Source organism: Procambarus clarkii, unplaced genomic scaffold (genome assembly GCF_040958095.1).
Source record: "Procambarus clarkii isolate CNS0578487 unplaced genomic scaffold, FALCON_Pclarkii_2.0 HiC_scaffold_124, whole genome shotgun sequence".
Lineage (NCBI taxonomy): Eukaryota > Metazoa > Arthropoda > Malacostraca > Decapoda > Cambaridae > Procambarus > Procambarus clarkii.
In genome coordinates, this window is record NW_027189157.1 from 704,453 (window position 1) to 727,894 (window position 23,442).

The 23,442-nt window shown below is 35.9% G+C and overlaps 1 protein-coding gene across 1 annotated transcript; it reads right to left on the reverse strand.

Annotated features, from left to right (window-relative positions):
- Nucleotides 1-21,216: 21,216 nt before the first annotated feature.
- LOC138360845 (S-adenosylmethionine synthase-like) lies at nt 21,217-22,362 on the reverse strand (the record flags this gene model as incomplete). The annotated part of the gene is made up of 1 exon (XM_069320358.1): nt 21,217-22,362. A coding segment is annotated over one exon (1,146 nt), but the record flags the coding sequence as incomplete, so codon positions are not given.
- Nucleotides 22,363-23,442: the final 1,080 nt, after the last annotated feature.

Here is a 23,442-nt window from a genome sequence, read left to right on the forward strand (position 1 = left end):
TAATAATTTTGCAAAAATAATGGCATTTACTATTTTTAAAAGATTATTAGCAAATTTACAGAAATGGTGCATTCGGAAGACAAAACCGTGGTAGACATGGTTGGAACAAGTTAGGTGAGAGGGTGGTGGAGGCCAAAACCATAATCATAATCATCTGTATCAAACCTTATTACAGGTAAAACCAGTAGGCAGTCTACTGTATTTTATCAAACCGTTATTAGTATAATAGATCTCGTAATAATTTTGCAAAAATAATGGCATTTACTATTTTTAAAAGATTATTAGCAAATTTACAGAAATGGTGCATTCGGAAGACAAAACCAATTTTTCACTTTTGACAATTGAGCACCTGCTACATCCAGATTCTAGGGAGGAAAGGAAGGACGATCTTACTGGATCCCATAGCCTCTCCGAGGCACAAACCAGGCTTTTACATAACCCCCCCCCCCCTGCACCAGAGCTTTTTAAAATAGTAAATGCCATTATTTTTGCAAAATTATTACGAGATCTATTATACTAATAACGGTAAATAAATAATAAATAGTAAATAAATCAAAATCAGTTACATTATTTTATCTTATTCATAGCATAAATGTTCTCGAAGATTACTAAAAAGAAATTGAATTAGACTACAGCAAATTGGCAAACTTTACCTTGTATCTGTTTCCACCGAGTTTGTTTGGGGCGTTCTTTAACATATCAGCAATACTTGTCTCAACATCTCTTTCAGTTGCATTAGTGTGGGTGTTGATACAGGCTTCTGGAAATTTATAAGAATTAATTAATATATATAATTATAATTCACTTTGCTATTCCCCATTCCACAGTCCTCTCGTCCTTCCCACTTCCCTGTCCCCACATCATCCCCACTATTCCCACTTCCCTGTCCCATCGTCATCCTTACCATTTTCCCCTCCCCTGTCCTTCTTCCTCCCCCACCATCTCCCATTCACCTGTCCCTTTGTCCTCCCCAGCATTCCCCTGTCCCCACCATCCCCAACTCCCCAGTCCCCTCGTCCTCCCCACCATTACCCACTCCTCTGTCCCCTCGTCTTCCCCACCATACCCCCCTCTCGTCCTCCCCACCATTCCAAACTACCTCATCCGATGCATTCTATAATGGTCTGATGCTTCCATCAGAAAATTGGGAACATCAAATGATCTGATATTCCCATCACTGAAAAATAAGAACAGCTAAAAAAATGAAATGAAAAAAATAAAAAAATAAACTATACTCATGAAATGAACGGTATGGTAAACAACACAGCTCAATTTCAATGCAATGTCACACAAAATTATTAAATCGAAATGAAAATAAATTGAAATCTATGAAAATTCAAATTATCAATACAATCGGAAATATTGAAATAATATCGCAACATAATATAGTGTGGGTTGCTCTTACGTGCAACAGACGGTGCTGTTTTTCAAAAAAGGCATGGTTTTACCTGTCACAAGTGTGGCATCTATACTTATACTCACGAAATGAACGGTATGGTAAACAACATAGCTCAATTGCAATGCAATGTCACAATAACATTTAATAACAATAATAACAATAACATTTAAATATACTTTAAGATATAATCTAGAAGAAAATAAGAACATTGAAACGGTTCATGAACTCGATTTCAATAAAGGACACTATGGGGAACTTTGAAAAACAGTTAATGAGTATAATTAGACAGACTTGTTGCTAGGCAGAGGAGTAAATAATGAGATATATGGCAAATTTTGCAAAATATACGGCACACAAACATTCATACCCAAACAAAGCAAAATGCTAGGTAAGAACAAAGCAGTTGGCCCGTAGGGGAAAGGAGATACCCACAAGACTGGAATACAAGTCATTAACAAGCACACAAGTACTACACTACACAACAACCGCACTACTACCAGAACTGGACGAATCACTACCAAAACAACACATTGCACATCACTACCAAAACAACACAACACAACACAAGCATTGGCAAAGAATTATAGACCAGTTGCACTAACATCCCACATAATAAAATTATTTGAGAGTGATCAGGAGTCAGATTACTAGTTTTATAGAGACCAATGACCTCCACAATCCAGGCCAACAAGGATTTAGAGCAGTTTCTATGATCGAGCCACTGAGATCTATAAAGAATTCTGATCAAGAAAGAGATCTAGGGGTGGTTTTAGATAGAAAACTATAACCTGAGGATCATATTAAGAACATTCTGCGAGGGGCCTATGCTACACTTTTTAACTTTAGAATTGCTTTTAAATACATAGGTCAAAAAGTTTTAAAAGTTTTAAAAGTTTTTTAAACCTCTCGTGTATCATGAGTGTGTTAAAGCATCAGATGGTGCATTCAGATGATGAATATTACCTAGTTCCTTCATCTGGGAAGAATGAACACATATTGGTGCATTCGGTGAATAAAACTAACTACTGTAGTTTAATTGATCAACAGACTGTATATCATATGCAGACTGTATGTGGATCTGCGGGCCACTCCAAACAACACCCTGGTGGACCAAGCTCCACCAGGGCTAAAGCACAAAGTGATATAGATGTGATAGAGAAACTAGGTCAAATGGAGGAGTAGGTCTGTATATTAAACAGCACCTGACGTGCACAGAGCTACTAAACTCAATGTGGTGGTAGAGTGGTGGGGGGGGGGGAAACATTGCAGAAAAAAACAAAAATACAATTTGGTCAACAAAACAGCATTGTTTAAAATAGAAGACATGGGTTGTCATTTTGGGGGTAAGGTAGGTTACATTGAGTTAATTAGTTAGTACTTAGTTTTTATCTTAAACTGGTTGGGAGAGGTACAGTGTTGCTGTGCTGGTGAAAGAACACCTAAAGGTAAATTAAATAATGATTGCGAATCCACAAGAAGTTGACATAATATCGCTAGAGATCTGCAATCAGGATGATAAACTTTCCTTAAAGAATTTGACAAACACTTGCTGATAGGACATGAAGTAAATGAAATGTATGTCAAGTTTTGTGAAATATATGATAAAAGCACAACAAAATTTGTACCAAAGGAGAGATGCAGAACTAGGAAAAGGGGTTTGTTCAACAGAAATTGCGAGAGGGCCTGAGACCCAAACACACACAAATGGAATCAATATATAGCAAGAGGCCAAACCCCCAAACATACAAGCGATGCAAAGATGCGAGAAACAGCAGCAGCATTAAGGAGAGGGACTTAAGGACCATAAATAAAGTGTGAAAATAAACTCGAGTAAATTTTTTTAACTACTCTCGACAGTGAAGAAAAACAAATATTCAGACGATTTGTGTTAGAATCATTAATCTTACACTTTCGGTCATATTCAACAACACAAATACATACACACACATTCCTGTTGCTGTAGCAAGTGAAGAATTACACACACAGATCACAATAACGTGATGCATCAAATGAACAAATCCACAAGGGCCGTGACGAGGATTCGAACCTGCGTCCGGGAGCATCCCAGACACTGCCTTAATCGACTGAGCTACAACAGGGTAAAAGGGTTGAAACCGAAGTTCTACTGAACTTACTGGATCCCATAGCCTCTCCGAGGCACAAACCAGGCTTTTACACAACCCCCCCCCCCTGCACCCGAGCTATGTCAACAGGCCGTTCTCCCTCTTCGCCCTTCCGAATGCACCATATCAGTAAATTTTTTAATAATCTTTTAAAAATAGTAAATGCCACTATTTTTGCAAAATTATTACGAGATCTATTATTCTATAGAATAATGCATATAAATGCATATATGCATATAAATACAAAACATAAATACAAAACAAGTAAATGTAAATAATTTTACCTTGCACCTAGATCCACCAAGCCTGTATGGCGCGCGTTTCAGTACTTCGGAAATCTAGAACTATCTTGAATCTCTAATCTGCAATGAAACAATACATATTATTGCACTTACCAAAACATGGATGAATGTAGAAAATACAGAACTATTAGCTGAATATCAAATAAATGGATTTAATCTATTTCACACAGATAGATATATTACACCGTGTATATTAGGTAATACCTAACATACACGCCTCCACACACACTACATTTGAAATGTAGTCTCAAAAAGACTACATTTCAACAGCAAAGATTACTCCATAAAAAAATAATTAAATTATTGACCAACATGAGAGAGGGTTAGCCAACATGAGAGGGTTGTGTTGATTGCCTGAAAATATTTAAATTGTGTAATGTATTGAATGGCATTTTTCAAGTTACAACATTTTTTAAATTACTGAACTAGGTTCTAGGCTTTGCTAGGCTTAATTCAATTATTACAGATAAGCCTAACCTAGCCTAGAACCCAGTGGGTTTTCTTCCTATTGGGGAGTGTTGTACATGCCTCGCCTCCACATACACACTAGCACAGCCAGGCCTCGCCTCCACATACACACTAGCACAGCCAGGCCTCGCCTCCACATACACACTAGCACAGCCAGGCCTCGCCTCCACATACACCAGCACTGCCAGGCCTCGCCTCCACATACACCAGCACTGCCAGGCCTCGCCTCCACATACACACTAGCACAGCCAGGCCTCGCCTCCACATACACACTAGCACAGCCAGGCCTCGCCTCCACATACACCAGCACTGCCAGGCCTCGCCTCGCCTCCACATACACCAGCACTGCCAGGCCTCGCCTCCACATTTAAACCAACCAAGCCCACAAATACGTTAACATGGACCAGCATTACACCGTCTAACATACTCTGTCAGATGTAACAACTAAATTTGTGAATTCAAGACCAAATCTATTGTATAACACAGTGTTAGTACGAGAAAAACATTACTTACATTCGAAGCCGTGTTTTAAAATGGCGGCGGTCTTGTACTGACGCTCCAAACTTTGTGTTCGTTTGCGTATGATGAACGTGTGACAATTTACTACAACAATTATTTAATTATTCTTATTCTTTATTTTAATATTTTTAGGGTACATGAAATTTCAAACTTATTTGCACACAATAATATAATTGCATTGTCATAACCTTTATATATTACGGAAAATACGATGACATGAACGAAGTCAAAGTGAAGTTGAAGTCAAAGTCATTCGCCGAACGTATTAGTCATTTTTTTTCTCCCAAACGATAGGGGTAACAAATCCACAGAGAATATAAGTGTACAGTAAAGTCAATTTTATTCAGGAAAGTACATACATAGTTGATTTACAAACATAATGTTGGATTTATAGATAGAGCTAGTGCATACAATACCTAAAGCCACTATAGTAGGCATATAGCATTTCAGGCAACCGGGCAGTATATATGGACCCCTTACTCAAATCTCTGAATATGTTAGATATTAAGTCCCTGCACATACTCTCATGTGTATTTTATATATATAAAACGCTGCACTGTAATGTCAATCCTGACCTTAAAAGCTTCCTAGAAGGTTGTAACAGATCCCATGAGCACCACACCAGAAACAAATACCTATTTGATATTCCAAGAGTACGACTTAGTCAAACTAGAAATGCTTTACAAATCAAGAGACCTCGAATGTGGAATGACCTTCCCAATTATGTTAAAAACTGTACCTCTCCCAACCAGTTTAAGATAAATAAAGATAAATTTATAAGTTAAGAAAAATTCCACAAATCAACAACCCTGTTACTGACCCTGTATTTACCCAAGTCTTTCCTAAATCTAAACTTATCCAATTTATACCCATTGTTTCGTGTTCTATCTTGTGTTGACAATTTTAATACCCTATTAATATCCCCTTTGTTATATCTATTCAGGAAATTGTGGTTGATCTCGAACCCATTGATAATGTGACGACTTATACAGAATTTTGTAACTATATCATCAAGATATAGTTACTCACGTAGCAGTCTCCTGCTCACGTTGAGCAGTCTCCGTGGCGCAGTGGTAAGACACTCGCCTGGCGTTTCGCAAGCGCCTTGCCTTGGGTTCGAATCCTGGCCGGGGAGGATTGACCGGGCGCCAATCCTTAACTGTAGCCTCTGTTCACCCAGCAGTGAATGGGTACCTGGTTGTTAAACGATTCGGCGGGGTCGTATTCCGGGGAAATTAGGGTTAAGGACCTTGCCCGAAACGCTACGCGTAATAGTGGCTTTACAAGAATGTAAACTCCTGTATATGTAGATTGTAACCAGCTTAGCTAAATGTAGTGTGGGGTTCAGTCCCTAAGCCCATATATGTGCCTCTCTAACCATTTAGGTTACAGGGCAAAAACATAAAAACAAAGGTAACTGCAGAAGGCCTATTGGCCCATACCAGGCAGCTCCTATCTATAACAGATAAACACTAAGTACTACCTAATTAACTCAATGTAACCTACCAACCTAACCCCTTATCCACCTAACCTATCCACCGCTGCCCACTGGATGGGGGGCGGTGTGCAGGACAAACATATAAATTTTGATACTAGCTCTCCACATATGTCAGTTGCTTAACACTTTAGTGCGCGCGGCGTTCTGGGCGCTCAAGCGTAAACACAAAAAAGTTTATAATCTTTTCACGCTCCTAACCTCAATTCTCAAGCTACGTTTTTCATTTTGGTATCAATGCGTTGGCAATAAAATTATCTACAAGATCATATGCATAAAATGTCACCGAAGCCTTTGGTATCCCACCACGAAGTAAATAAACACGAAGATGACTCGCCGTGACACCCAAACAGGAAGTAAATGTTCATACTCTTTCGTTTGTTGCCAGCCTCACAGTCATCTTACAGCGCTCATTTTGATATCACTGAACTCGCAATAAAATTCCCCACCCAGACATATGCCTATCAATGTCTAATTATGGTATCGGGTGACCCGCACGAGTGTGGGAACTGGGTGAAGCGTTAGCCGTGATTTCAGCAGGGACGACACTGTTGGGATGCAGTGCTTTGAATGTTTATACTTATTTAACTCTCCTGACATTATTTCTGAAGCTACGTATTTCATTTTTATAGCAATGTGTTCGCAATAGAAAGTTCTATAAGAACATGGGTAGAGTTGGCCAACACAGCGTCAAATAAATTTGCGGCGAATAAAATCTTACGCGTGTTTGTACCCGTGAGCGTCAAAAGTTTTTACTTTGCTCATGTTTTTCAAGTTTATACTTGTTTCACACCGTTTTTTTTGTATAGTGTTCGGAATAAAATTCCCTACACAGACATATGCATATCAAATACAATTCCTTGGAATTCACAGCTGTAGAGATGACGGAAAACACACAACCGGAACCCGCTCTTGACACTCCAACTCAAACCCGCAACACCCACAAAAAAAGTTTCTCTTGTTTCATGTATACTTACTTTAGTTTTCGTGCTACAGTTCTCATTTAGGTATCAAAATATTCCTAAGAAAATAGACTACAATACTGAAACAATCTAAGACAATTATGTGTACTTACCAAAGCAAAGACGATTGTAGTAAAATAAGTTGAGCATTTTATCTCCACTCCACCTCCTTCAGGTACTGATTCCTGAAGTTGCTCAACAGATGTTCCTAGGTGGAGTGAAGCTGATGTAGGTGGTTATTTCTTGTCCACCCAATACACCCTTTTCCTGTGATAAGTGGTGTAACAAGGTATGACGCAAAGTGGAACATCGCATGTCTTGCACGCTATACCAGTTTCCTTCCTGATACCCGACTTTGAACACACTTCACACCTGCGACGTTTGGGGATTTTTACCAGCTCATGTTTCAATTTATAGATCAGGCGAGTCTCTGCTATAACAACACGTCGCTGTTGTCTCTTGGTTGGCAATAAACTACTGTCTGAATCGTCGCTCTCACTATTGTTTTCAAACACTAATGTGGAATATGAATTATCTTCATCAGATTCAGCTTCAGCACTAGGTGTAGACGTGAAGAGAGGGCGCCTCACACCCGACGGGCCAGGTGTTGACGGGTCAGCAGCAGGATACACAGGACCAGTGTCATGATTTATGTCTGGAGCATGAACTAGATGTGGAGATGGTGTAGTTGTTGCAGGCCACTCTGCCTTGTCAAATTTCAATAAAGACCAAATAGCAACTTCATGGAACTAGAGCAGAGTTAGTTTCCTTCGATCATCTGTGTTGGCCTTGTACAATGCATGTACAATGCATTGAGTTTTCGATCATGGATAATAGCCCATTCTAAATTCCCCATGATAGATGTTGGAAATGGCATTAATGTTGACAATATATAATTGACTAAAAGACGTGTCAAACGACCATTTCCATCTGAAAAAGGATGGAGAGTAAGCATTTCTAGGATAAACCATGAAATTAATTTAAAAATCCATTCAAATTCTTCCTCTGGCCCTAAAAATGTGAATATTTTTTGGGTCAATGTAGAATTGTAATTGTCCAAAATAGCCAAAATACGATTTTCTCCATCCTGAATTGAATGGATATGTGGATATACATACAAACCCTTGACACTTGTGTTATTACTAATCTTTGTACAGCGTATATTGGTACTTACATAACCACATTTTTCGGGTGATAACAATCCTCTCATTAATATTTTGTGTAAATTTAAAACACAAGTTTCAAGATCAATTAAACCTAATAAAGTGTACATATCCTTATCTCCTACTATCTCTTCCTTAATCTTTTTATGACCTCTAATGAAATTTAAATATTCTATTGCTCTTAGTAAGTTTCTAACCTCTCTAACTTTCCAATTAGTGATTAGAGTTTTCTTCTGGTTGTGTGGCCAAATCCCAATATTTTCATGTTTCATTAAATTAGTTAAAAAACCATATTCCATGGTTTTTACAACTAACCCTTGAACTTTTTTATTATTATCTAGACCTAAATATACTTGTTTAAATTTATTAATTTCAGATACTTTATTTTTTAAGTTTAGGCTTAATTCATATGAAAAAAACATCGTTTATATATTTAAAAAAAAAAGTTAAACAAGCATAATATACTATTATTTTATCTTTATGTTAAACGAATAAAATAAAAAGTGACACTTTTTTCTTTGTTTTAGGGTTCGGATTTACTCTGTGAGCACACTGCACAACCTAAAAACTACAAGATGTCTCAATGCCAGTTGTATACACATGCATGATTCTCCAGCCTGTGGGATTCTTCTGCTTTATTGTTTTCAATGGCTCCAATTAAGTACAACGTGAATCGTCGAGATCCACTCCCCAGTGTGCCACCAACCACCTTTACATCAGAAGAACAACTCTATGATGGTCTCCCTAAATATTTTATATTAAAGGGGACTCATCTGTACTCTAGTATAAGAACACTGACTTATGTTCAAGAATACCATAAGAGAATAAAAAACATTATCTCCCCATCCTATCCAGAATTGGAAGATAAACAAAAATATAAAATATGGATAATTAATGATCAGTTGGAAAAATTATCCACATTTTCTTACGTGGATAATAACAATGGTTGGTAAATTTGCATAAAATGTAATGGCATATTTATATCATTCCAGAAAATAATAGATCATGAGTGTCAGAGAGCACCATTTATAGTATATACAACTATATTAGATAAAATTAATGAAATATTATATATAATAAAGGCAATGAAAAAAAAGGATAAGCATGATGATGATGATGATGATGATATCGATGATGATGATATCAATGATGATGATAAATCTTTTGAAGAGTCAGCCTTTTTATTTAAAACCAAGTATAAAAATTTAAAGACTCAAATATCAAGAAATAAACAAACTTTCATACATGAAGGGTTTAGATTGAAGAATGAAATCATTCCAATTATGGAATGTAACTGCTGTGAAGTAAAATTCCCACTTCAAAAGTATAGAAATAATATACTGAAGATAATCGACTTACATAAGAATGAAGTGAAACCCAAATGTTCTGCAAAGAATATGAATTTGACAGAATCTTTTAAAATAATACTGGAAAGTTTACATTACATAATTAAAAACCAATTTCAGTATAAGAATTGTGATATAGATAAGAATAGATTATCTAGAATTATCCTACAAAAAATAATTTCATCTGGTTTTATACATCAAGATAAACGGGAAGTTTTAGAAGACTACTTTTTAGGTATACAAATCAGGAATTTATTCAAAAACGAAGGAAATGGAAATATTCTTCCCTCAGTCACTAAAACTACAACTAACATTACTGAATCAGCAACTACATCATTATTATTACATGATGATAATGAAGATGATAGAAAAAGAAGAAACAGCAGAAGTAGAAGTGGCAACAGAAAAGACATCAGCATCATAAGAGGCAGCAGCAGCAGCAGAAGAATCAGCATCAGAAGAGACAGCAGCAGCATAAGAATAGGCAGCAGCAGCATAAGAAGCAGCAGCAGCAGCAGCAGCAGTAACAGTAACAGTAACAGTAGTAGTGATGGTGGTGGCAGTGGTAGTAGTAGTAGTAGTAGTAGTAGTAGTAGTAGTAGTAGTAGTAGTGGTGGTGGTGGTGGCAGTGGTAGTAGTAGTAGTAATAGTAATAATAATGATGATGATGGTGATAGTGATAACAGTAAAGAAGATAATAATGAGCATGATACAGGCAATAAGGAAGAATTAGGGTCATTGACAAACAAAGATTTAGATAAATCTGCTACTTCTACTACTACTACTACTACCACTACTACTACTACCACCACCACTAGTGCCACCACCACCACTAGTGCCACCACCACCACTAGTGCCACCACCACTACCCTGACCACCATCGTTGCCACTGCTGTTGCTGTTGCTGCTCCTGCTGCTTTGGAATCTGATGATGAAGAATCAGTTTTGGAAAATAAGGTGAAGAAAAATATAACAACATTTAAAAGAATTGCAAACAAAACTCAGGAAAATGGAGTTCATCATGTTCAACAACAACAACAACAACAACAACAACAGCAACAACAACAGCAACAACAACAGCAACAACAACAACAACAGCAACAACAACAACAACAGCAACAACAACAACAGCAACAACATAGAGAAGAAGATTTTTTGGATCAAATTCCTGATTTCATTGATGCCCTCTTTCCCTCAGAAACTAACACCACAAGAGGAGGAGAAAAAATAACAACATTTATTTGCCATCTACTTCAAGCTCAAATTATCAACTAATATCAGAAACCACCAATTTACCAGCAGCCAATTTGAAGTGTAATTATCATCAACCTAACATACAAATTGAAGAAGAAAAAGAAACAGATCTGACTTATATAATTGATAAATATTGTAGTAAAGCAGGTGAATCAATTAATAATGATTATCAACAACTAATGGTGTTGTTTCCTGAAAATACAATATTAAGTTCAGGTTTGAATGAAGATGCATATGTTAATCAACAACAACAACAACAACAAGATCAACAGTTTTCAAATACCTATTACAATGCACCTCCAAATTTATATCATGAACATTCATTGACATTCCTTAATCCAACAGTGTCACCATCTACCTCAGGAGCAGGAAATACATTACCCACTTTGGGTTTATCTCTAAATACAATTTTAAGTTCAGATTGGAATGAAGATGTATATGTTAATCAACCACAACAACAACCACAACAACAACAATTATTAGTATCTAAAGATCAACAGCTTTCAAATACAAATACAAGCTACAATGTACCTCAGATACATGCTGATGGAAATTTAAAGCATGTACATTCATTGCCACCAACAGTGTCACCATCTATCTCAGGAGCAGGATCCACATCTGGAAATTCATCATCCACTTTGGGTTTATTATCTCTTTCAAACCAAGATGAGAAAATAACAAGGGAAGTGAGTTTATTATCTCTTTCAAACCAAGATGAGAAAATAACAAGGAAGCGGAAAAAGGAAGAAAGGAAAAAGAAAAAGAGGGAAGAAAAGAAAAAAAAGAAGGAAGAAAAGAAGAAGAAGAAGGAAGAGAAAAAGAAAAAGGAGGAAGAACTTTCTGCAAAGCGAATAAAATATTTGGTTATACAAACTATAAAACAATCATTCCCAATATTATCTGAAGAACCTCCAACCCCATTGACTTTGCCCTCATCATCATCATCATCATCATCATCATCATTATCATCATCATCATCATCATCATCATCATCATCATCATCATCATCCAAAAAAAGAAAAAAAAAGAAAAATAGTTGTTAACATTTAGTTGGTTTTGATTGTTAAGGTTTATAAAATTTTCTTCATTGTCAGTAATAAATAAAAGAAAAATTTGAATTAGTTAAACCATGTACTGTATATATTTTTTAGTACAAATTAACAAATTTATAGATCTACTAAAGAATTGGAATCTGCTAAAGCTCAAGTGCAACTATAATAGTATGAAATATTTTTACCATATGCAGCAAAAATAGTGCTGTATAGTCCTTCGAATGTAGAAGCTGGGTGTAGTGGAGTTTCGAGAATATAATAAGTTTTTTTGTTACAAAAGAATAAAATGAAACCTTTTTTCGAGGAACATTTTACTTTCATCCTGGACTGAGAGAGTGTGCTAGCCAAAGCTCCTCCGTTTTAAAGCTATTTATTATACATTATGGATGTTTTAATGATTGAACTAGTTGAAGCTCTGAGGACAGAATTAAATTACCTACGGGACGAAGTACAGCAGTTGAAAGAGCATCAGGCGAAAAGAAATGAGGAGACCAGCTTTAAAAAAAACACTTGGAAAGTTGTTAAGGATAGAGGTCTTAAGAAAACTTTGGTAATAAATTATCTATCAGCTCACCCACAAGATGAAATTCATTCAGATTACAGTGCTTAAAGTAACAGTTACCTAATTTTTAATTAAAGCTCTTCTAACCTTTGATATATATTGATGAAAATATCCTTGAAAAAACAACTATTCTAATAAAATTTTAATCATCACAAACACTTTATGACCTCTTGTTCTTTTAAGCTTTGTATAACAGCAATTATAAAAACTTAGCCCAGACTTGTCACTGGCTGTGCTTGTTCTGCCTGACTTGTCATTGGGTGTGCTTGTTCTGCCTGACTGACTTGTCACTGGCTGTGCTTGTTCTGCCTGACTGACTTGTCACTGGCTGTGCTTGTTCTGCTTGACTGACTTGTCACTGGCTGTGCTTGTTCTGCCTGACTTGTCATTGGGTGTGCTTGTTCTGCCTGACTGACTTGTCACTGGCTGCGCTTGTTCTGCCTGACTTACTTGTCACTGGCTGTACTTGTTCTGCCTGACTGACTTGTCACTGGCTGTGCTTGTTCTTCCTGACTTACTTGTCACTGGCTGTACTTGTTCTGCCTGACTGTGACTTGTCACTGGCTTTATTTACTTAAATCATTATTACCATTGAGATGTTGAGGGTAATTATAACTGTATATAATTAAAGTCAGAATCATCCTTTATTAACTTATTTACCTTAAATTAAACCTCACATTAGTACAAGCCAGGAATTTTTTGGGGGTGCCTAATTTAAAAAATCAAAACTATTAATAATGTCATCAATTCTCATTATATATTTCTACACAATAATAACTCCAATAATCATATGTCTATTCTCATATAAAAATGAACAGTAGACCTAATAAAAATGGGCACACTAGATGTTTGTACATGAATGTATTTTTCATTTAAAACACTTTTAATAACCATAGGAAAGTTGGAACCAAACATTATCACTAGTCGTCCTTTGAAATTTTTAAGTATACTAACGATAGTCATATAAAAATTCCCAATTGGTTCATTGATTATAAGTATATTGGCATTTGAATATTCTTTATTAATACAAGTTTCTTTAACTATATGCCTAATATACCCGTTTGGTAACCATTTAACTGCAGTTATATACTCTAATCTTTCTGTGTTTTCTGTTGGAATAATGCTCACACCTCGATTCAGCAAAAAACTCTCAACCCATCCACCACGAGCATAAATAGACACCACAGTGTCCTTTGGGTTTATAAAACTCATTATTTCATCAAGTTCCTTCTTGGTAAGTATATGCTTTCCAAAAATAAAAATGTGCTCTTGCCAATAACAATCGTTAGCATAATTACAAATATTTTGAAGATGTTCTAATCTTATTTTTGATGCACAATTTAAGACAGTAGATTTCGGCTGGAAATAAGCAATCTCACCTTGCCAAGATAATCGTTCATCTTCAGAAAAGAAAGATGAACGTGGATAACCATCTATTGGTAGTTCAGGGTGGAATTGAGGTGAAAATTTATTATTTATATGATGTCCCCAGAATGGAACATGTGCAACTGAAAGATCTTGCAACAGAATGTGATCTAAATCAACTTCAATATTTACTAACTTAGGTAGAGAGGATTTCTTTTTCTTTGGGTGTATCATTAACATTATTAAATGTAAAAATGCACCATGAAATAAATCTGTTTGGTTGCCTTCAGGAAATTCTTTGATTATTATGATATATGTACTGTAAAATAGAATAATTAAATAAAATAAAGTTAATATAACCTGATAACAGTTCATATAAAAAAAAAGGAGTAACATTAATCCCATACTTAAAACCATATAATAACCATGTACTCCATAGATTAATTTCCACATAAAATAAGTAATCATTAAACATGCTACTAGAAATAAGACATTTGTGTCATCTATAGTACATATACCAATTCCTAAGCAGAAATATATAACCATATATTGAACTTGCTTCCTGCAAACTTCTCTGTTTCTTTCACATATTAGGCAAAAAAGAAGTGCAACAAAATTCACTTCTCTAAGCCCTGAATAATACCAAAAAAGACCACAAAGAACTGTCCACAGGTTAAATATGTGTGTACTATAAACATCATCTAAATACAGTTGAATTTCATATGAAAGTGGTTGCCAAATGAAATCTTCTAACAGCAACATCATGATGATAATGATGATGATGATGGAAGCCAATCAATAAGTCTATTCTTACTTAAACATCCTATAGACAAAAGAAAAAAATATGATTTAGATTATTTCCACACCATACAACACATACATACATAAATCAGCGATGTTTCTTATATTTATAGACTTCCCCATCTTTATATATATGAAGATCAATAGTTCGAAGAATATCCCCTAAACATTCTAAATTGTTTTCAGATTTTGTTTTAGGAAGGCAGTTTAATCTTTTAAGATTTTGTTTGGGGAGAGAACAGAGAAGAATAGTCTCTAACCAATTTACACATTTAAATTTTTTCATGAGTAAATTATACAAATTATATATAACAATTCTTGTTACTTCATTGACATATTTTACAGTAGGTGATCGATTATATACATTACTTAAATTATCTTTTAGGTCATATATATCGGTATGGGACAGAAGAATGGGTTTAATACATCTTTCATTCAATATAGGTTTTCTAATTAGAGAATAAGGTATTTTTCCTTGTATAGTCCAAATAGATTCCATAAGAGCCCATCCTTGATATCGTAACGTATTTTCTAAGAGAATAATGTATAATTTGATAATATGAATTCTTTTTAGGAGTTTGTATAAATAATAACTGAATTGTCTTCGAATAAAATCAAGAATAAATTCACATCGGTAATGATCCCATTTTCCATTTATTATTAAAAACCCAATATTTTCACATATATCTATATATGTGTCAAACATAACTGATATAATATTATTAAATTCACTATCTAACATATCAAACATTGGCAAATAAATATGCTTTATATTATAATTATAAAGATTAATTGAATAATTTAATATATCAATAAAATATTTACCAACTAACATTTTAACTTGTGAATCAGTAATAACATCTCCCATTATTTTTTTATTTAATAAAAAATCAAATGGTATGGTAAATAAATTTGTTTTTGGTATACGACTACACTCAGGAACAGTACTTACTGTGATTACAGGAACAGATGAACTGGTCTATAAACCCTCATAATTTGCCTGTTTATATACCTTCCATCCCAGGTATACAATAATTACTATCTCTATTATAATCTCATTTGTGTTATTATTATCTTTCCATAAAATATAGTGAGACTAAGACGTGGAGGTAGGGGAAGGGGGATGGGGGTGCATCCAAGAATCTCTCTATCAAGTCGATAATATGGCCAGATTCTCGACGTCCTTATTTTTGCAAGCGTCCATGAACACATCATCTTCTTCATCAGTGTAGTGTCGCTACTGCCATCCTTGACCCCGACTCAAAACTTAATTTAACCCCCAAAAAATATAAAAATTGGTGTTCTATGATAATGTATAAATACTATAAACCTCATTGAGATGGTAACTAAAATACAAAGTTAGTTGGTATAGTTTGACAACCTGTTGTAACATATCTATATTTATAATATAATAATTAATATATGGTCAGTTTAAATGTACATTTTTTTATATAAAATAGGATGAAATAAAATATTAATATACAGTTATTCCTCATCATTGATATTTGCACATTGAGCACATATTAAATCAAAACTATTAAAACGTGTAAATCTTACCGCTACCATATCACACCAATTGATTTTTTGTTTTAGAGCAAAATATTCATCCTTTAGAGATTTAGAACAATGAAGACAGTAGTGGCGTTCACTTATATTAATTTCATTAAATGTCGCCAATTGTTGTCCAAGAATTGTATTAATATCTTTTTCAAATGAATTATTCAATTCAATTTCCAATACATCAAATTTTAAATTGTTAGTGATTGTTGCAATCATATGATGTTCACAAATTACATCTTTTCCTTTAAATAATCGAACTAATGAAAATGTTGGCATAGTTTGAAATGTTATTAACATATCTGTATAAATGATATAATAATTATAACTTGGATGATATTCACCATTAAAGGTGCATTTTGTTTTTAACCAAAATATAAAATCTGGTGTTCTATGATAAGATAATGCATAGGCACTATAAATCTCACTGTAAGTTAACGGAGGTGGTAACCAACAATTGCATTCACCATCATATTCATGTCGGTCATATAAATTATATATAGAGAGAACATCATCTAGAAATCTTTGAAAACTCCCATCTATTGTAATAACACAAAATTTTTCCATATAAGAATTACAATAATGGTCATAACAGTACATATATACTTAAAATAGATGAACAAATAACTAAAACATTGTCTTCACAACTCCTTTCTTGCACCTGACACATTTCAGTACTTACAGGAATTATAAAGTTACGTAGTCCCAAAATACAATACATAATCCAACATAAATCCTGATTCCTCTTACTTACCATTAGTAGATATACATTAATATTTAAATTATAACAGGGTTTATTTTGTTCAGATAAAATGTTTCTAAATTTGATTACTGAAATTTCTTTCACTTTTTTTCTCCAGTCTTCCTCCCTATTAATATCAGAAGAATCTGGCATAAGCACCAATACATCAAAAGAAAAAGAAAAAGAATTAAACATAGAAAATGAACAAATAGCATTTTGCGGTAACTGTTGTACAAGTGGTGATTGTGGCTGCGATTCGATAATTAAAAATTGCAAAATTGAATGCCGCTTTACTATCTTCAAAACTATACTGACTATATCCACTCCAGGAACATAATCGACACGTGTAATTTCACCTTTACTTGGAACATGATTGATTAGAAGGGCCTGTTCACAATAATATGTTTGTTCTGACGATTGAAGAATTATATTTTCTGTCAGATAGAGTGCAGAATGTACCTTATAATGATTAATATTAGATTGCTGTAAGTTTTGAAAAGAAAAAAGAAAAATAACTGTATATCCATAAAAAATATCCAGAACAGTTGACGTGGGATACATTCGAAGACAAATATTTAACAATTGTAAAATTTCATCTGTATCCCGAGAGAACATTGTCATAGCTGTCACTAAAGACCACACTTTGTTTTTGTTTATCATACCTTTTAAAGGATGATTAACACTCGTCATTGTTTTTAATGTTGATGTAAACATAGGATGATCATTCAATAACTCAAATAGTTCAGAGTCTTTTTTTTCTTGACCCATTTTCGACCAGTTATTCATTTTAGTCTCGATCATCTTTAGAAGGCCTCTCATACAGTATCTTCCATCGGTTATGTTATATTTGATGTAACATAATTGTTCCACAATATAGGATGCATTGTAAAGAGACAAATTACCATCTTCATTGCTATGTAGAAGTGGACTAGGGAAAAGAGTATATGAATCCCATATTAATCGATGATAAAGAGTGCGGAATGGCATGTATGACGAGTCAAGAATAACATGGCTCCAAATTTTACAAACTCTGGAACAAATAATTAAAAGATGACGATATGGAACAAGTGCAAATATGTTTTCTAATAACACCTGTGGTAGGGACGACATTTTTTGGATTAGAGTTTGCATCAACACCTGTTGTATTATAGTGTTCAGTAAGCAAAACAGTAAGTAATTTAAGTAGGGTAGTAGTAGTAGTTTTTTTTTTTTTTTTTTTTTAATCAGGGACTCAAATCTCTTTTTTTTTCAACTATCCATCAGGGTGTTTGTGACTGCTGTCACATCTGCACACGTTCAATGTTGAATATACTATCCAATATCATTGGATACTAACCAGAAAACTAATCAATATCGACATAGTATAGAGTATATAGTATAGTGCTGGATACTGGAAAACAATCCAACATTGAATGACTCATTCAACATTGAATTACTCATTCAATATTGAATGGTATTCCAATATTTAATATAATATCCAATATCACTTAATACTGGAAAAATACTCAACAGGATAAAAACAATAACATATTTGACTTTGGTTACATAATTACTTTATTTTTTAAAAATATCTGAATTAAAAATCATATAATTAAAAAAAGAGAAAATTAAGAATGAATAATCTACTGTCAACAATTATTATGTTAATAATATTAATTATTTTCCTAACAGTTATAGTAGTCATTAATTCACGGAAAAAATCTAAAAATACTAAAAAATTATATAAAAAGGAAAACAATTACAATTCCATCAGCCATGACACAACACCAAAGTCCATTGAGCTAATAAAAGATGTAGGAGGAGGAGTGGGAGGGGAATTACACAACGTAGGAGTAGTGGGAGGGGAATTATATAACGCAGGAGAAGGAGTAGAGTTACATGATGCAGGGGAAGGAGGAGCAGAAGAATTACAAGACGATGGAGAGGGAGGAGGAGGAGGAGGAGGAAGAGGAAGAGAATTACAAGACTCTGGAGAAGGAGGAGTAGGAGGAGAATTACAAGATGCCGGAGAAGGAAGAGGAGGAGTAGGAGAATTACATGATGCCGGAGAAGGAAGAGGAGGAGGAGGAGTAGGAGAATTACAAGATGTCGGAGAAGGAGGAGGAGGAGAAGAAGGCGGAGTAGAATTACAAACAAGTGAAAATGAGTCCTCTGGCGTTCCTCACGTCATCAGTCAAATGGAATCCGTCGAACAACGTCATGAATTACTTCAAGAATTATTACAATCCTCCACAGATTCGTCTAAACTTCGAAAATCCCAAATGAAATCCAAACTTATAGAATCATTATTCTCGCCATTTATCGAAGACATAAAAACTTATAAAGGTCTCTTTATTGTTCCCAAACCACCAATTTCGTATAATCCTAAAACTATTACTGAAACTGATAAGACACTAATTCAACCCTTTAATAAATTCCTTAGTTATTATGATGAAATCCACAACTTTACCAATGGTTATTCTGCATATTACATAAATAAACTATATACAAATTCTAATATTGATAGGGGATATTATACAAAAAATCCAATTATATTAATATTTCCATGGAATTTCCATAATTTCACACCTGATATTTATACAGATCGACGTGAAATAAAAGACGTCAAATTAAAGAACAATTTAGATGCATCACGTAAAAAATGTCGAAAGGAAGGAAAACGATTTTACATGAACAAATTGTTGATATCATGTACCCATGCTGCAAGTCAAGATATATTTAATTGTGGATTTTATTCGGACAGTTTCCCAATGAAAGAAAATTCACTACCCCCATTCGTGGTTATGAAACTTGAACTCGAAGACGGTCATAATGAGGTGGAATGTAAAATGTTAGCTAAGAATATTAATTCCTCAGACACATTTGCTAGCATTAAATTTAACATTTATGTGGAAGTCGAGAAAGAAGAACAAACAAAAGAATCACATGGAGGAGGAGAATTACAAAATGCAGGAGAAGGAGTAGGAAAGGTAAAAACTTCACAAACAGTAGAAGGAGGAGGAGGAGGAGAACCACAAACAGTTGGAGGAGGAGAAGGAGGAGGAGGAGGAGGAGACCCACAAACAGTTGGAGGAGAAGGAGGAGGAGGAGGAGGAGGAGGAGGAGAACCACAAACAGTTGGAGGAGGAGGAGGAGGAGGAGACCCACAAACAGTTGGAGGAGAAGGAGGAGGAGGAGGAGGAGACGCACAAACAGTTGGAGGAGGAGAAGGAGGAGGAGGAGGAGGAGGAGACCCACAAACAGTTGGAGGAGGAGAAGGAGGAGGAGGAGGAGGAGACCCACAAACAGTTGGAGGAGGAGAAGGAGGAGGAGGAGACCCACAAACAGTTGGAGGAGAAGGAGGAGGAGACCCACAAACAGTTGGAGGAGAAGGAGGAGGAGGAAGAGGAGGAGGAGACCCACAAACAGTTGGAGGAGGAGGAGGAGGAGACCCACAAACAGTTGGAGGAGAAGGAGGAGGAGGAGACCCACAAACAGTTGGAGGAGGAGAAGGAGGAGGAGGAGACCCACAAACAGTTGGAGGAGAAGGAGGAGGAGGAGACCCACAAACAGTTGGAGGAGGAGAAGGAGGAGGAGGAGACCCACAAACAGTTGGAGGAGAAGGAGGAGGAGGAGGAGACCCACAAACAGTTGGAGGAGGAGAAGGAGGAGGAGGAGGAGGAGGAGGAGGAGAACCACAAACAGTTGGAGGAGGAGGAGGAGGAGGAGGAGGATCACATAGAACCCCCCACCGAAAAAAAGATAAAAAAAAACTGGATTCAGTTTAGTGGAAGAAAGCGTATTTATCTTGAGCCAGACGCTGGTCTTATAGAGTCATTTTAATTTTATTTACTCTGATATATAAAAGGCCCGGAGATTTTATATACTCTGGTATATAAAACGTCAAAAAAGTATATAAAACTATCAATTGAATATAAAATTAAAGGTTCCCACCAGGCTTCTGTGCTGGCTAGGGTTCAAGTCTCCTGGTGGGAAAGTGTTCTCAATAACTTCACTCTCGTGTTTAGGAGAGTTGTGAATCAAGCATAGACATAGTGTTCTCCCATATTAACAGGGACTTGATGAAAAACGTAAAAATGATAGTCATCCTTAAGAATTATTTGACTCTAAAATTCAGGGATGGTCAACTTCTTGGGTTGCTCCCAAGAGAACTGTTGCCGTCCAAAATGTCCATAACACGACGTATCACTGTAAATTGGTCTCTTTAAGCCCAGCTCCTTGACAATATGTCCTAGTCGTAGATCAAAGTTGTGGTTAACAATCTTCAGAAGCTGTTTTGATGTGTACTGTGAGGTGCCATAGTGGAAGATGCTGATGCTTATGGGGTGCACAACACTAATGGCGTAAGATACCTGAACCAAACAGCGTCTACATAATTTGTTTTTCACCAGTGACTTGGCAACCCATCGGGCGGCATAGGCCGCTGAGCGGTCAATCTTTGTGTAATCTTTGCCAGAGAATGCTCCCCCGCCGTGAGCGCCCCACCCACCGTAAGTGTCAACGATGATTTTCCTACCAGTTAGGCCAACGTTACCTTGAGGTCCACCCATGATTAATTCTCCGCAAGGGTTGATGTGGTATTTCGTTTGAGTATCTATATATTTTTCAGGAATAATGACCTTGATGACCTTCTCTATAACCTCGTCACGCAAAGCTTCGACAGTAATTTGTTCCGAGTGCTGTACAGAAGCGACAACAGTGTTCACTCTTTTGGGAATAACAGCTCCTTGATCGAAGGCATACTGGCATGTGACTTGAGTCTTACAGTCAGGTCGCGCCCACCAGAACGTCCCATCTCTTCGCAGCTCTGCAATCTTCTGATTGAGACGGTGTGCCAGCATAATAGTTAAGGGCATGCACTCGTCGGTCTCATCAGTGGCATAACCAAACATCAGTCCCTGGTCCCCTGAACCAGTGTTGTCATCACTGCGCCCGATGTGTACACCATTAGCAATCTCCGCACACTTTTGCTCCAGGGCCAGAAGAATATTACAGGTCTTGTAGTCAAAGCCCTTTCGTGAATCATCAAAACCAATTTTCTTAACAATATCACGCACAATTTGTTGATAATTAACTTGGGCCTTGGACGTAATCTCCCCACAGATCAGGATCATACCAGTTTTGGTACACGTTTCACAAGCAACTTTGGCGTCAGGGTCCTGGCTAAGATGGGCATCAAGCACTGCGTCGCTGATCTGATCGCAAATTTTGTCGGGGTGGCCTTCGCCTACGCTCTCACTGGTGAAGAGGAACGTCTCATGATCTCCATCCATGCTCTCAGCACACTATCCTGGGGAACGAAAATGTTACTTCTAAGTACTCTTGAATTTGGGACCAGGTTTCCTTGGCTAGATTTTAACTAAATAAAAATCCGTTATGTAAAGGAATATTATTAAAAACATTGACCTAATTGTGTGAAGAGAGAAAGAGAGAGAGAGAACGCAAACCTGGTCACGTGGAGAGAGAGCAACTGAGCAACTGTAAAGCAAGTGTGCAGCTGCTCTGTCTTATAACAAAACTGTGAGTCAAAAAAGAATATGGATCATTTATTTTATTTTGAAATGATTATAAACCATTAAAAAAAGCCATTATTACTCATTCTAATTGGAAGAGTGAATGTATAATTTGGTAACCTGTAATCCTTAACTCTTTATGAACATAATAATTCCATCTGGTGAAAGGGATAATAATTCCATCTGGTGAAAGGGATAATAATAATATTGTGTTAATAATTATAGAAGTATTTATTAGTCATATATAAAAATGTAATAGAAGGAACAATAAGATTTGAAATTCAATTCATATATTTCCAACCAGTCTCCAAGGTAAACAGCCTCTGTCAAATGGTAGATAAGATACATTATAAATCATCTTTATTATATGTTGTTAACAAAAAGCTGCTGTACGTGTGGACATTTGTATCCAAGATGTTTTTTCTCTATTATTAATTCTCTCCCGCAACCACCACATTCTCTTTTTGGGGGGTTTCATAATGATTGAGATGACGATGATGTTCCCTAATAATACTTCTAATTTCTAGAAGAGTCTTGGGTATGAAGTATTCAATATGGTCTCCCTCAGCGCCTTCAGCTGCCAACACATCTGCGCGTTCATTTCCATAGATTCCAACATGGGAGGGAATCCACAGGAACTTGACAACTCTTCCCTGGTTGGTTAGTACCTTCACAACTCTCTTAATTTCAGCGACTATTGAAAGATTCTCGTCCCGATCTTTATTTAGGCTTTGCAGTGCTGCTCTCGAATCGGTGCAAATCACTGCACCAGTAGTATTCTGTTCAATAATATACCTTAACGCCATAGCAATGGCAGTT